This window comes from Parasteatoda tepidariorum, chromosome 2 (assembly GCF_982258835.1).
Source record: "Parasteatoda tepidariorum strain Cologne lab strain chromosome 2, Ptep-v5.0, whole genome shotgun sequence".
NCBI classification, from domain to species: domain Eukaryota; kingdom Metazoa; phylum Arthropoda; class Arachnida; order Araneae; family Theridiidae; genus Parasteatoda; species Parasteatoda tepidariorum.
In genome coordinates, this window is record NC_141756.1 from 65,863,784 (window position 1) to 65,881,104 (window position 17,321).

At 28.8% G+C, this 17,321-nt stretch overlaps 1 protein-coding gene across 3 annotated transcripts in view; it reads right to left on the minus strand.

Annotated features, from left to right (window-relative positions):
- The window catches only part of LOC107438053 (GRAM domain-containing protein 4), a 33,056-nt gene extending 16,128 nt beyond the window's left edge, over positions 1-16,928 (minus strand). The window contains exons 1-9 of one of the 3 annotated variants that reach the window (XR_015431402.1): positions 16,717-16,922; positions 12,924-13,085; positions 11,659-11,773; positions 10,980-11,130; positions 8,265-8,404; positions 6,927-7,125; positions 5,666-5,691; positions 4,377-4,468; positions 185-270 (exon numbers count right to left, since the gene is read on the minus strand). Coding sequence is in view for 2 of the 3 variants with exons in the window: in XM_016050214.4 (XP_015905700.2) it covers positions 185-270; positions 4,377-4,468; positions 5,666-5,691; positions 6,927-7,125; positions 8,265-8,404; positions 10,980-11,130; positions 11,659-11,773; positions 12,924-13,052 (938 nt within the window). In the remaining variant the exon portion in view is untranslated. Of the gene's footprint in view, positions 1-184; positions 271-4,376; positions 4,469-5,665; positions 5,692-6,926; positions 7,126-8,264; positions 8,405-10,979; positions 11,131-11,658; positions 11,774-12,923; positions 13,086-16,716 lie in introns of all 3 variants that reach the window. The other 2 variants (XM_016050214.4, XM_087157454.1) reach the window with 2 other exon arrangements.
- Between the last annotated feature and the right edge of the window lie 393 nt (positions 16,929-17,321).

The following is a 17,321-nucleotide window of genomic DNA, read 5'->3' on the forward strand; positions in this document are numbered from 1 at the left end:
TTTATGCTTATCATGTAGCTAAATATTTCAGCACAAGAATAACGAAACTTTTCTACATACAAAATTTAACATTTCATTAAAAAAATGGGAATAAGAAATTTATATTGTTAGTGTACATGAAAAAGGATTAGCAAAAAAACAAAAAGAAACTATAAGGGTATTGTGTTAGAAAGGAAAACCTTACTTGATATAGTTGAGTGTTAGTTGAGATATAAATAAGAAGAGGATCAAGGAAAGAAGCCAACCATGATACACAGTATACATATAAACCTATAAAAAGTAAACAACCCATGCAAATTGGATGAAAAATTAACATAAATTATACGATACAATCACTGCGACAAACTATTACTTGAAATATTTCCATGAAAAACTTTTAAAATTTAAAAGTATTTTTTTTATTGACCCAATTCTGAGTTTATGACTTTCAATGTTCAACTCTACAGTCTTGTAATTTTGAAGACGGAGTTCCCAGAAGACAAGGAAACACTTGGATCAAGCATTTGGGAAAAACTAGCCTTCTGGCAGGACTTTTTAAGGGAACTAACTCGCATTTGCACTACAGGGTGAGGAAAACCATGAAAACCTCCCATGGTTAGCCCAATAGCAAGGGCTATCCCATAATCAGCCTACCACTGAGGATATTTTAGTGCAGCGCTGTGGTCAGTGCGAGCCAAGAGTAGAATTCATATCAACCAGCCACTGCTAGGATTCGAACCAGGGTTCCCTCATTGGGAGATGAACACTCTATCCCCCAAGGCTCTATTAAAGGTATTGTATAATATCAATAATTTAAATAAGAATTCCAGTCCCTTTCCCTAAAGTGACAACAATAAACAGGACACTTTCCCATCAAGCATAACCTTATCATTTTCAGACAATTTAGAATGATTAATACTTAAAACTTTTCTGCCATTTAGAATGATTTATTAATCCATTTATCTTTTATCTTGACACTTAATATACATTATTTACAAGTTTTTCATGAAAAGAATAATAGAAATGAGTAGCTTAGATGTTCTACTCTGACAGCTAAAGACAACAATTTTTCTTTATAAAGCGTGAGGAATGAGATGACAAGCCACATTTGTAAGCTTGTTGAATGTTAAAAATATTAATATACTGGATATTGAAACAAAAATGTGTAGTTTTTGTATCTGTGCAATTCAAATGAAAGTGGTGTTAGTAGTTAGTCTGTTTGGCTAACAAATAACTTTATCTGGCTAATAAATATACCTTTTGTTTTTCAGGGTAACTGGTCAGAAACCAACCAAGTTTGTTAATAAAGAATAACTGAACATTGGGTTAGACACTCAGTCTTACCTTTCACTAGTAATTGACTCAACAAGCCAAAAAAGTATACAGGTATGGTGATGGGCACACAATAATGAACATCATTTGTTCAGACTTTAATGTATACAAGGATACAGAAATGACAAATAAGTTTCAATAAATAAGACTTAATAAAATATAATGAATAATATATTTTTCTTTTATGCTAAAGTATCAATAAAGTATTTTTTTTACTGTATCATTTAGTTTGTTCATAAAATCTATATTTTTTTTAAAAGTTAATCTGCATTATTTTATAGTAAAAAATAAATTTTATGAAGAAAAAAAAAGTGTACTTGAATATTTTTATTTAAAAGCCTATTTAATTCCTTTTATAAAAATCATGATTTGTATATTGTAGTATTTAAAACAATACAAGTTTCTTTCCCAGTAATGTTCAATTATCAAAATCAACAACTCCCATACTTTAGTTTGTACCTAACTAATGCTTTTAACTTAATGCAGTTTATAAAGTATACGTAATTTAGTTCCCCTAAATGAACAATTCATAAAGGCACAATTCATAAAGGCACAAGCATAAAAGCTTCAAAGAGAGGATGTAAGCCATCATCTGAGATAATAACTTAAAACTATCTCTCAACTCCCCAAACATTTAGGAATTTTCCCTCTTAAGGGGTTTAGGAGTCTGAAAAATAATATAACTTTCAGAGGTTGCAATGTCAATTAATTATTCCTCAGCCAGTAAAAAATCAACTTGTCTTAAAAATTTAAAAACTAAATATAGCAAATTATAGATGTTTACATTGTATGTGTAATTTTTTTTTGATTAACAAAAATTAGCATTTTTTTGCACACATAGTCTTTTCTAACTAAATTAAACTTAAAATTTCATTTTTATTAAAATTAAATTATAATAAGTTACATATGTTATGAAAAAAAGTTTCCTTAAAAAAGTTTTTTAAGTTATGCACGATAAAATAAAAAATTATCGAAATTAGTATGATGAACAATTATAAATTGTTCATACACCTGTTATGTACAGTAAAACCTGTCTATAACGATACTGTAGGGACCTAAATAAAATATTGTTATAGGCAGGTTATCGTTATAGACAGGTTTGAAATTTAAAAGTAATGATGAATTAAAACTAATGATAAATTAAACTTCTTTTATAGGCTCCAAATGAAAATTTTACTTAGAATTATGAAACAGCACACAAGAAAAATTTACTTATAATTTTATGAATCAAAACAGAAATTATTTAGAAAAATAATCGGTTAGTTTTGTTTGCTTATTTTTGGAAGCAATTGCCATTTCCATGCACATAGATTTCAGTCCATCTAATGAATTCAAATGAACATCAGTTACATTTGGTAATGTTGCAACAAAATCTTGCAAAGTGTTAATTAGCAATATGGCATTCTCGGGTGAAATTTGAGTCCTGTTTTGAGAACAGTCAGCTGCTTCTTCCTCATCACTTTGATCACCCGGGATAACTTCTGCTAAAATCTCTTCATCACTTGCACCACTGAAAACCAACACATCATTATCTAAATTTAAAAATTCATCTGCGTTAAATAGAAATAATGTATTAGATGATCTTTGGAAATCACTGACAATCAAATTTAAGCCTGCCACACATTTTTCTTCTTCATCAGTGATTTCAGTAAGCTCAGTTTCTGCGTTTCCGTTGCTTTTATCCTCAAAGAAAGAAGCTTTCTTCCAACAATTTTGGATGGTGGATTGTGTCAATGAATTCCACCCTCCGGAAATCCAATCACATGCATTTTTTACATCAACTGCATAAGGATTTGGGAGTTTATTATCCAGATTATAAACAACGTTCTGAACTAATCTTTTTCGATAGTATCCTTTGAAACATTTTATTATTCCCAAATCTAATGGCTGTAGAATCGACGTGCAATTTGGGGGAAAATAAAACAATTTTATATTTTTCAATTTGGAGGATTGTTGTGAGGAGTGCACTTGTCAACTAAGAGAGCTATTTTTTTCTTCTTTCTTTTCATCTCCTTATCCACATCAAGCAGCCAGTTGTTAAATATTTCTTCTGTCATCCAGGCTCTTTTGTTTGCCTAGTAGTCAACTGGTAAACTTTTCACATTCTTAAAACATCTAGGCTTAGCGTATTTGCCTATAACGAATGGCTTCAGTTTATCGGTTCCAGTACTGTTTGCACAAAGTAGAACAGTTAACCTCTGTTTTGATTTTTTACCGCCTTTACAATTTTCTCCCTTAAATGCCATTGTTTTATCTGGCATGAGCTGATAAAATAAGCCAGTTTCATCAGCATTTCTGACAAAGCTCTCTCCCTCCTACAATACCCCTTCACCCATTTCAACTGCTTTAATTTCCCCTAAAAGTGGCATTTTTTCTCAGAAACAACGAAAGAATATTACATACAAAGGAGATGAAAAAAAAAACATTTTGTTATCTCACATTTAAGCTCAATGGGGAATCGTTTTCCAACGGTAGAAAAATCGGAATGGAACTATCAACTATCAAAAGAGGAAAAATTATCGTTGTAGACATGTTTAACTGAAAAGTGGTTATCGCTATAAACAGGTTAAAAATTCATTGAGTAAATAGGAATTTACCGGGACCTCAAGGAAATATCGCTATAGACAGGTTTATCGTTATAGACAGTATCGTTATACACATGTTTCACTGCAGTTTTTTCTTAAATTTCAGAAGGTCGGGGCTGCATATTGACTATTGGGGAGCTGCTAGTAGTGCATTCATATCTAAGATCAGTCCTTTGCTTAGTTATGAGGAAAATATCCCAATAATATTAAGTTTGCAAACTCTACATAATTGTTACAGAGAAATGTCTCAATGCTGTGCCTTTTATGTTTACTAGTTTTGTAGGTAATATGTTAATGATTATGAAAGAAGCCCATTTTGTTGAAAATTAAAAATAAAAAAAATCTAATTGTTTTAGTAACATTCAAGTCATTACTTTAAAGGGTCATTAATAAATATCAAAATTCATTTGACAACATAGCATGTAAAAACAGCTATACAAAACTTAGCTTAAATAATTCAGTACGCAATAGTAAACTTACAAAAAATGCTAACAATGTTGTTCCCGGTGAATTCCATCGTAGCAACGATACGAAGCTATCAGCAAGAGAAGAGACAGGTTTTGTAGCATTGGCTAAAAAAGAATTTCAATGTTACGCACAAATATAAACCTAAAATTTATTCTAATCCATATGCAAATTAAAGTAGTACAAAATCATATCAAACTAGGTTAATGGTACTTTTTCATTCAATTTTCAAATGCATTGCAAATTAAAATATTATTTTAATTGCATAACTAACCAAAATTAATTTTTCTGATTCGAATATTAACTTTCTGAAAATCAGTCCCAGTTCATTGCAAATTTTTAAATGCAGGCTTTCTTGTACAAAAAAAAACCTGTTTTCCCCACCTTATTTAAGAGCAAAGAAAATTTAGTACAATTTTTACCCAGAGACTCTATGTTTGGATATTTAACATGACACTAGATAAAAGTTTAGGTTACCACGAGAGTAGAATTATTTACAAAATGAGCCAAAACTTTTGACTTTTCAGCTGTACCATTTAGCAAATTCTATTAAAAAGAATTTCCAAAAATATAATAATAATCATGAGAATATAGTGATATCACATCAAACAAGTTGAGGTATCTGAGCATATTGCTCGAGAGATATTTCAGATGAAATAGGGTATAAGTCGGGAAATGCAATCCTGGCACCGCAGGATCACAAAACCAATGTCTGCAGAAGTAGTCCTGAAGAATTATCACTTCAATCTCGCAGGAAAACCAATTTTAATCTTTTAAGATGATTGATATATTTTATTGATGCCTGAATTCAACAATTCTCAACATTGATGTAAAATTGGCAAGAACCGCCATTGAACAGTCGCCCCAATTTTAAGTTTATGACTCCCAATGTTCAACTCTGTAACCTTGCTATTTTGAACCCAATCCAGAAGGCAAGGAAAATCCTGAATCAAGTATTGGGAGAAATTTACTTTTGAGGAGCACTTTTCGATAGAACTAACCAGAACTTGTGAGAGGAAAAAAACAAAATCCCCTATGGTTAGCCTGGCAGCAAGGGAACTCTAACACATAATCCATCTACCATTGAGAATATTTTATGCCATCACTATGGTCAGTGCAAGCCAGGTGAAGAATTAATATCGACCAGCCGCCAGGATTCGAACCCAGGTCACCTCATTGAGAGGCGAGCGCTCTATCCCTTGAGCCACCACAGAATGGTAAGATTGAAAAAATGTGATTTAGCACTATTTTGCCTCAAGCCTTTCATTTATTCAGTATCAAAAAGTAAAAGAAATTATACTTACTAAATCGCACTAAGTTGTCTTTAAGCCTAAAAAATAGAAATTTTAAAAAAAAGACTTAATAATATTAATAAAACTAGATCTATTAATAGAAAATAGTAAAAGTTTTAACAAGGATAATTAAATTAAAATATGCATGAAAATAAAAACTTTTAAGACAGCAAAATATTTAAATTGAAGACTTGTAATTCATAAAAGTAAATACAAAATGTGTCCTTTCATGAAAATTGACGAAGTTCATATCGAATAATAATTTTACTGAAAGCAATTAATTTTTACCAACGAGTTTTAGCACATCATAACTAATATATATTACGAAAGGATAGAGATTTAGACCTTTTAGATGTTATTGGAAACAGGTATTAGATACTTTAGAGCTAATTTAAAGTTTCCTGGTTGTTACACCCTTTTAAGAGACAATTATAAAAGCAAAACAGAGAGAAACCACACAATCCTACAGATATTGTTGGTCTTGCTGACAAATAAATTTTCAGTTTGAGAGCTGCCTGTGATTGAGACTGTGCTTCTCAATCCCTCACAGCAAAGTGAAACATATCGAAGTGGATGCAAAGAAGAAATAAGAACATTACACTTTTCATTTTTAAATATACTTAAAACTTCTAAGAGATGAACTTGCTTTTGGAATTAATAATTAGTCCTTTAATGCATTTTATGCTCACTGATTTTAAGTATTATGTAATTATGCGCCTTTTTTAATAAAACTAATTCATAATTATTATTTAAGACATGATAAAAATGGAAGCAATCGCAATTAAAGAATAATTGCATCTGAGAACAAAAAAGAAATTCCCTACAAATAACTGAAAATCTTACTTTGTAGTGAAGCAATTTTTTATTAAAAAAAGATTTTGCACTTCTACATAACTAGTTAGCATTGTAATTAAGTAGAAGGAAATACTTGTTAATTTTATTAGAATTGTAAACTGCAGAAGAAATAAAATAAATGATGAAGTACATTTTTTTCCCTTTAAGTATAAACCTTAGCTGATAAATACAAAACTTTGCGCACCAAGAAAATGTTGACCAGGTTCCACTGAGAAAACTACTACTAATGAATCTTAAGAGAGAAAATTAAACACCCTAACCATATCAATATCAAAATTATTATCTTAATGGTGCATTTTAAAAAATTATAAATTTTTTATGCTTAAAATATTTTTCTCTGAACCGATAAAATTTCTCGAATAAATAAAATGAATATACAACTGTTATAAATAGAAGGCAATAAAGAAATAGCGCTCACTTGCGAACTGTCAAAGGATCTCCTTCAGAATCATCTTCAGCGCTATCATCATCATCAACAACAGGCTCAGAAAAGTCTTCAACTAATTCAGAAAATTGAGAAGTCACCCATGCACGAAAACGGCCATATAGACCTCGCGGTCTTTCAACCGAAGGAAAAGGAACTGCTTCACCTTGCACTGGTGTGAGCTCAGTGACAACTAATAATAGTTTAAAAATCAAAATACATTTTAAATAAAATAACTTTTCACAGTACAGGGTATCTGCTATGTTTTAGATTTTCAAATCCATAGCTTTTCATGACTTTACCATGACTAATTCCAAGAACTTTTCATGACTTAACAAAGTTATACGAAAACAACACAAACCAAATTTTAAAAAAAACATTACAATAACAGTAATTGAATTGATAGGTATAACGAAAACTGTTATACTCTGCATCTTCATATTTACAGATTTTAAATTTAAAAAAACAGAGTAAAGAAAGAGTTGAAGCAATAAAATAGCTTAAAAAAATATGAAAGCAATTAAATTTTTTCCCTTTTCCTCTGCAAAATTATATTCTAAAGATACTTTTTTTTTTGTTCATCGGAAAGGAAAGAAATACTCCTGATTCTTCAGTTCTCATTTCAGAATAAAAAAACTCGCCAATGACTGGCTTGCTTTAGCTAGAATTTTAAATTGATAAAATAAAAATGAAAAAAATTCTGAAATCACAGAAGTTAAAAAGATAACTCGGTCTAGAAACAATGTTTTTACTTTCATTTTTTGAAAGAGCGCCATAATTTTTAAAGAAGATGATAAAAACAATTTATATTTTTATAAAACATGACTATGAGTGGAGATTTTGTTACAAATTCAGATATTTGGAACACCATGAAATTGGGGGGGAGGGGTAAAATCCATTTTGAAAATTAGATTTTTCAGTGACCTAAATCCATGACTTTCCACGATTTTTTTTAAGAAATAGTTAAAATCATGACATTTCATGGCAAATTTTGTTCAATACCAAAATTCATGAATTTCCATGATTTTTCATGACTTTCCAAGGGCGCGGATACCCTGTAATGTACAATAATCAAAACAATAGTTATCATTGCATAAATATATTTAAAATTAATAAGTTATTTAAAGAAAATTATGTTTAGATAGTTCTCTATGCATTAATAAAGTAAGTATAATTCTTTTTCTGTCTAAAGAGGACCCTTTACTTATTTACTACCTTAACAACATACTCATAATGTATACTAAAACCCCTATGATTTAGGATACTGTATAACTTAAAAGTGTGCTTCATCTAAATTTCACAACACAATAAATTAAACCTTAAGACCCATACTTTCTCCTTCTTCAGTTTCCTTAACAACATCAGCTGCTTCTTCTTTTTCAGGAGTAACAGTTGTCCCTGATCCTTCCCCAATATCAGGCAATTTAGATTTTTCAGGCGTATGTTTTTCTTTACGGGCAAATCTTCTTAACCTCAAAATAAAGACAAAATCAAGCTTAAATAAACTTTTAATTAAGTTAAACACAACCGAAATCAACTATTCAAATGTACTATAAAGCAACAATAAATTATATTTTCTTTTTAAAAGTTAAAATAACAAAATATAGACAGTATATATACAATACAATAATAGATAAAAAAAATATGCAAGAAGTATCTAATGATTTACAAATTTCTGCTATTCCAAATCATCTAATAAAAAAAAGTTCAACTTATTTTTCTAAAGAAAAAAATATTAATCCTTTTCAATAAAACATAAATATTTATTAAGTTTACGCTAAAATAATATCCATTTAAATCTATTTCGATATATATACTTCCTATCAAAAGAAACATTTTAATTTTTAATTATAAACAAAAACTTATTTTAAGACAGCAAAAACATTAGCACTTTACTATTATTGTTCATTTATTTAATGTTAGTAAAAAAGATATTTTGTCAAAGAAAAATTATTTCAGATAAAAACCAAATACCGTTGAAAAATTTAAAAAAATTTAAGATCACATGTTATTTAAAACATAATGAATTCAAATTATTGAAACCATTTAACCCCTTTAATGTACTTCAAATAAAAGTAATTTTCAAGTAAGTTTGCCCTAAAAGCCATATATGAATAACTTTAAAAGCATCACAAACTTTTTACATTACGGACATCGTGTTAGTCACATTAGGGAAAAGTTTGTACCTCAAAGCATTAACAATTTCTAGAAATCTAATGATGACACTAACATTGCCTTCATTTTTAATTATGTCCTTAACTAATACATTTTCATCACAACAAAAGTTAACATACAAATTGTTGAATTACGTGGAAAAAAGAGAATTTCATCAATTTAGAGTCCTCTACCTTCGCCATCTTAAATTTCTAATTCGTGTTTCCTCGATATTTTCTGTACTAGACAAACTTTTGGTGATGTAGAATTTTTAGGCAGCACAATCATTTCAAAAAAGGTTAAAAATAAAAGGGTTGCCTTATTAGATTAGGAGAAATAGTGTGCGATAATTTCAACAACTTCAATGATTTTTTTTATCAAAATTTTAAAGCAATAAAATGATGTGATTCAAGGTTTTGAGTAAGTAATTTAAGGCTACACATTTCTCAGTTTTTAGAATTTTTAAAATCTAATCTTATTACGGTTTAAATTGATGAAAAGCAATTTCAATGATGCTAAAAATTTTCGATAACATTAATTGCATAAAATTAATGATACGTATCAAAAGTCTAAAAACTAAAGTCTGTGAAACATTTAAACATATTTCAGAAATTGTTGATTGTAGGCATAATTTTATGAGAAAAAATCAAAAGAGAGTCTAAAATACTGCATGCTTTCTATCTCAAATTCTGATTATGTGACGGACATATGCATCAAAAGATGCTGAAAAATAAAGTAAAATGAAAAGATTACAAGCAAATTTAGAATTTTCCCTCCCTTTTGACAGTTGAGTTGGGTTGAGAGAGGAAGGGCCTAATAAAAATAAATTTCGTTTTCATTTTCTGGATATAAATTTATAAATCAATTCAACTGAATTTAGACATAGAAGAGAAGATTTTTAAATGTTTCAGTGATTAGAAAATGTATCACTGGACATTACTGGAACAAAATTTGCTGTAACTTTGGCCAGAATAAATATACTACCCACCTCCTAATACCAGTTAAGTATTATTAAGTATCAACAAGAACATCTCTAGAATATGAATATGATTATAATTGCCAAAATTGAAAATTAAGTCATGAAAATCCTCGCAAAGTATAAGCAACACTACATTTGACTACTTGATAGGTCACAGATTTTCAACACTACGTTTGACTAGTTGACATCACAGGTTTTCAAGAGACATTTATTGTCCTTGAAAATAGATAGAAAAAAATTGACTAATTTTCAGGGGGGGGGAGAGAAGTTTAATAAACAAAACAAACAAAAAAACTTAATTTTCATCACACACTATTTTATTACTTTAGGAGCAAAAGCAGTGTTTTTGTTAAAAATAACACAATCCATATTTTATGGGGGAAAAATAGTTCCTAATGCAAGGATCAAATTAGAATGAACATAACAAAAAATTTACGGAATGAAATTATATTTTTCAAAACTTTTTTTTTTCTAGAATTACAGCACATGTTACTAAAAAAATAAAATAAATTATTTGCTGCCATTATTTATCGGATGGTTAACCTCATAAAACTAAGCAAAGGTGCGGCTAGTAGTTTAACTTCAAAATAAGACAGAGTTTACTACTTCCAAATTATTTCTATGTCTAAGTTTAAAAAAACATGACACGTTATACTTGTACAATTTAATTGCAATATTAATTGTGCTATTTACCATTTAATTCCTAAATCCATTTGACTTTAGCTGAAAACATAAGAAACTGGAGATAGCACTTAAAACATAACCTTTATACATTATTTATGTTGTGATATTAATTTTCGTAAGTTGATTTTCGACTCAGGACCTTTTAGAACTTATAAAAAACAGAAGAGTCTTATGAACAGTAAAATTACTAGTAATTTTAAATAAAAGATATTGCTATGAAAATTACATACCTAGGTGATTTGCTGCTTAAAGAGCTTGTTTCTTTTGTTTCTTTATCATGCAATTTCTCAGACAACACCCTATAACGTTCGCGTTCTTTTTCAAGCTGTTTCATTAGCTGTTCAGCCACATTTTGACTTTTTAAATCTTTTATTTCATTAACTATAAGAAGGAAAAAGTAATATTACAAACCTTACAGAAAGAAAATATTATTACTAAATAACATTTAAATGTTGGGAGTTTTAATCCAATTGTAATCAATTTGAATACTTGTTATAATAATGATTTAAATAAATCTTAGTTGTAAATGATAGCTCTAAATCACTGTTGTGATAAGGTTTCCCTTATAATTTTAGATAAAAGAAAATAACTAAAGCTATTATTAATTATTCATAAAGAACAATTCAAAAAAAATCTCAACATATCAATATAGGACTTGTTTTTCATTGATTCAGTATGAATTTAAACTATTGTGAACAGATTTATGTTTAGTTCTATGATTATAGGAAAAACACTTGCATATGCATGTTTACATTTTAGATTATTAAAAGAATTTTGCAACATATTTTAAGAACGTGTGTACAAAAAATTTTCAACATTTTCTTTAATAAAAAAGTAAGTAATTAAGAAAATCTGAAAACAATTGAGTCACACTTTATATTTGAAAATCTTTAAAGGAATAAACTTTACCTAACTGCTGGTTCTCAAGCATAATTTGAACAAACTGTTCTTGTAGCTGGGCAAGCTGAGATTCATAGCATGCAGAGCACGACTCTTGATTTGGTAATTTATCAGGATGTGGGCACTAAAAATATATATATAAAAAAAGAGTTACAAAACATTCTGTTTTTACATTACTCAAAATGTAAAAACTATTAAATTTAATATTATTTTACAGATAAAAGAAATAGTAACACAAACTGCAGGAAGTATTTTCAATTTCTACATGGGAAATGTTGGAATAAATTATCTATTATCATTTCTAAGATGCCTGAATTTATAAAAAAGTTATTACCATTTCACACAAAAGAATTATTAAATAAGAAATGAGCAGCAATAAGATTTGACATTAAATAAAGATTTGACATTGCTCCAAATTATTGATCAAAGAAATAATGGTCTAGTAATTTAAATAAATAAAAAGTAACGTATATTTTCCAAAGTTATAAAATATTCTAGTAATATTATCCTCACCAATCCCTCCGTATACAGTTGGTGCACAATTTCACAACTCTTGCGGTCCAAACGGAAAAAGGATTATAACGTCAAGTTGGTATATTGTGAGTTCGCAAAACTATTGAAAATATTTACTCATGACTAATAAATACTGAACTTATCTTGACAAAACCAACGAAACTGACAGAATAATTGATAGTAACAATTTTTTCGTGTATTTAATATAATGGGCAAATCATATTGAATATAATATGCAATTCCAAGATGACTGGTGTTCCATATTGATGACTTTTATATTAGCAACAAGATGTTTCTTGTAAATTACGCTATTTTGTATTGGAAATTTCCAAAACTTATAATTTGTTCCCAAAAAGTATCAATAAGTAACAATACTACAAAACACTTCGTGAAAAAAAAATAATAACACATTCTGAAAAAGTGTGACCTATGAATATATTGCCCTAAGCCTTTCAGGTATTAGTGTCATTGTGTTGAATAATTTATACTTTGTTTTCTAGTTTGTAAACCCACTGGTTAAAAGCACCAAAAAATAATAAATAAAAATTAAATCAAAAGCTATTCACAGTGGTAAGTATCTTTCTTCCTTTTTACTCACTATATATGTACTGACTATTGTTGGAACATAAGTGGTAGGTTCTTAAATAAAATGTCAAATGGTTAAAACAAAACGAGATAAGAAAGAGAATTTAGGCAATCATAGATTTTTTAACAAAATGTTTAAGATTCTATGACATATCATCAAAAATTAAACACTTTACTTCATCCGGCATTTCCTCGAGGAGTCGTTCCTCTGAAGGGTATGTATGAAGAATAGTAGGAGTAGGCATAATATCTATATCAGGTTTTTCAGATCGAAATTTAGATTTTAAAGCTTGTCGTAGTGACATTCCTCTTGATAAGCTATAGTCTATAGTATCAACCTGAAACACCACATAAAATTAAATTAACAATCCATGAAATAGTAGGCTAAGAAATAGTATTACATAAACAAAACAGTATTATTTTAGAATAGATGAATAAAAAAAAAGAATAAATTATAAAAAAAAAATCACTTTCATTTAGCAAGGTAATATAATGAAAAAAATTTCATGTTCTGCTTTTTTTATAAAACTTAAAATTGAAGATCATGAAGGAAGAATGGTTTATGTCCTTTAAAGCCGATTCAGAAAAAAGAAGAAAAAAAACTATTTTGCACACGGAAAGGAAGGCCTTTCCCACAGTAAGGCCCGTTTTCTAAGGGGTAGGGGGTAATAATAATCTAGGTGTTATAACTCTAGGGGAAAAGCGATTTATTTATTAAAGCTTAGTAATCCTCAAAAAGCAACAGAAGGTAAACATTTTTGTAAATAATGGACATAAACCATTCATTCCCCTTGGTCTTTAATTATAAATTATACATATTATGATGTAATTTTGTTTTTATAGATCACTTCATCTGTTCGTTATAATCATACAAAGAATTCGTAGCATATTGCAATTCCGAGCAAATTCAGAACAATTTATAGGAATAAAGAACAAACTGTTCAACTTCCTTGGTCTTCAATTATAAATTAGATATAATATTTTGATGTAATTTTGTTTTAATTGATCACTTCAATATCTGTTAATCACAATCATACAAAAAAATTCAAAGCACATGCCTTACCTTGTAAATGTGTCTAAATGTGTCTAAAATGTAAGTTACCTTGTGCTTCTTCTCATCTTTATTTTTACTTACTTGACCATTATCAATATTATCCTTAGCACAACCATTACATACTTTTTATTACATTGCTAGAATGGCTTTCCTTAAATAAAATAAAAAATGGGTGAATCGTGAATTCCTGTTATGAATATTTTAGAGACCACTTCCAATAAATGAAATCTGTCCTTAAGTTATGCTTTGACTACCAACAAGTATCAATCAAATAAACTCAAAAGATGAAATTGTTGATGACAACTCCAGAATAATGTATGACTTTTGTTAATCATAATAAAAAAAGTTTAGTTTAGAATAAAAATAAATAAATATATTTAGATTTTGAATGCAAGTTTTAACGTAAAGGCTTAATTCACAAATTTATACATGTTTAAAGTTAGGTGCCCAAATACATAATACAGTACATAGTCTCATAATCCGACGTCTGTTTACCGGAAGGGTCTATTTTCCAGACACTTTTTAAAAATCAAAATAAACAAAACTCTTTTCGAAATAAAAATTTTTTTACACTCATGAGTTGTTAAAAAAAAAAAAAGAAGTATGCAGGGATGAGAATCCTTCGCTATTTCGCACTCTACTTTATCATTTTTCTCAAACTTCTAACTTTTGCTAGATTTTAATCTGATTTCCGCTACAATATGAAGAAAAAAAATAGATGACAAAACTGGGCAGCACAAAAAATTCTTGTATTTTTTTCTCAAGTCGATGTTTAAAAGGATTATTACCACCAAAATCAGAGTGCGGAAAAATTTCACAATTTGAAAAAACTGAGATGAAATTTTCCCGACTAAAGCATCATTAAGTGATGTTAAGTCATTAAGTGATATTAAGTCATTAAGTGATTCTCCAAAAGTGCGATTCGAAATTCGCAAGTCATAATCATATTTTTAAAAATCGAAATTTTAAAAACTAAGTAGAAATCCCAAATTGATGAAAATTAGATTGACAAAGCCATGTGAACAATAAAATCATCACAAATCGTGGGCATCAAAAACTAATTCTAAAGAAATGCATGATTTGAAATTCTCCGTAGAAAATAATGTAGCATTAAACAAGTATGAATCTATTAAGAAACATGAATGGTGACTTAATGGATCTCAATTTGTTTCTATAAAAATAAATACATCATGCATATTAATATTTTTTTACAGTGTGATAATAAAAATAATATAATAAATTAATATTTGATCTGTAATTAAAACATAAATTTTCACTTAAAGTAAATATAAAATTACATTATCAATATTACATAAAAAGAAACTAAATTATCCTTTGCACAACAAAATTGTGTAAATTATGGATCCCACTTCAATTTTCAATTTACTTTTTCTCAAAAAAAAGATTGCTAAGTATCTTAAAACAGCATTAGTAAATTGTTATTTTTATTATTTCAAGAAATACCCTTTAACATGGTAAGTAATAAAATAGAATGGACAGATTGAAAAAGCAATTTTTTTAACATAAATCAAGTATTGAGGTCTAATATGGGCTCCTGTAAAAACAACACATTAGAAGTACTATGTCTAATAGCTATCTACCTGTTATCGCTTATTTCAAAAATATACCTAGATACATTCAACAAAATATACATTCAACAAAGAATAATAACAAAAGAAAAAGGGGGTTGAGAGATTTCCGTATCGTAATCTGTGGCACAATAATTGCCAAGTCTTGGAAACTTCCGGGCAGTAGCCCGCAAGAAACTAAAAAAAAAAACATCACAGAAAGGGACCAACAAGAACTGTATAACTTGCAGCCACCACCGGGCAAACATCTACATGTGTTTTTTTTTTTTTAATTTGAAAGTTTAAAATCTATTTGGCACCTTGGCGATTGTAGTTGGCGCGCCAGATCACGATACGCAAATATACGCAAGCGCTTCATGCAAAAAGTGTGTGAGGGGGTCATACTATTATTCTACTAGTCAGATGATGACGTGACTACAATTTTGAAATCTTTCCAAATAAATAACTACAAAATCCCTTCAAATATTTTTTACCATATTTATAATGACTTAAAGACAGAACCATAGCTATTCATATGCCATTTTTAAAAACTGCCTAATAAGAATTGGAGAATGAAATGGGCTACAAGTGGCAAATTGCAGAACTCTTAACCTATAGCCTAATATGGGAGAAGGTAACACCGTAGTACATTTACATATATCTGTATTAAGAACAAGAGAAATGGGGGTTAGGCTCTAGACATGGAGCCTGTCTTCCCCCCAGTTTGATTATTTGATAATGTAATAGTGAACAAATAAATTTTAATGTATTTATGGTAATCTTCCATTTTGCTGTTTTATTTTAAACAGACATCACCAAAAAATAAAATTTTTAATAAAAATTTGAATTTACACTAATTTGGTGACTTTGCATTGTAAACTTTATCCGTTGTTGTCCGTTGAAATGTAAAAGTACCAAATTTATTTTTATATAGAAAAAATAAAAGAAATTTAGAATAAATTTGAAGAATTTTTAAAACTAGAAATTATATTCCAAACATTTTTAAAAAAAAGACTGAATAATCGCCGAATATTGATAATTTCCAAGCAGCAGTACGTGAGAAGCTAAAGATACTCAAAGAAGGGGACCAACTTGAAAGGTAAAACTTGTAGCCATCCCCGGGCAAGATTGATGGTATGATGACAAGTGCAAATTTTGACAAATATAAATAAAAAATATAGACAATGTTTATAATTAAAGAACGTATAATTTATATTAACTATAAAATGAATTTAATTCGTTGATGAAATTTATTAAAAGGTGCAACGTACTTTTTTAATCTGAAATGAAAACCCTTTTTCACATAAACAAATTATGAATGAACAGTTAATAAACATAACATTTTACCTTTTTCTCACTAGTGAAAAACTAAATTAAACTTGATAGTCTACTAAAAAGTTCTATCATTATCCTGGAGGGCAGAACATACATGTTTAAATATAAGAATAAAAATCAAAATTGTTACTTAGTTGTTGCTTAAAATGCACAAAATCAAATCATCTCCCAGCTGAGATACTGAGCACTGAGCAGAAGTAATTACTAAAAATGAAAACAAAAACAAAAAGTGATGCCAAAAAAGTTTAGAGTAATGACCATAATGGAAAAATTTCGAAAACAGACTTTATTTCACTGAGCCGTTGTTTCAAAGCTAGTTAATCAATTTAAAAAAACGATGATATTCTTAAAATGATTTATGACACCAAACATTTCAAATAAAATAGTCCAAAAATGATATGGTGAAGCAAGAAAATTTTAAAAACAATGGATGGTGTTTTCTACACTAGAGAACGCTGCAAGCTCCATACCGCCTATACTTCCGGGTTAATGTTTCTGGTGTATTTTACAGTCATTTGGTTCACAATGTGATCATTGTGTTTTGAGATTCTTGCAAACGTGGTATTTGATTACTTGTGCTGACAATACTTGTGTTTACAATGCCTAACACTAACGTA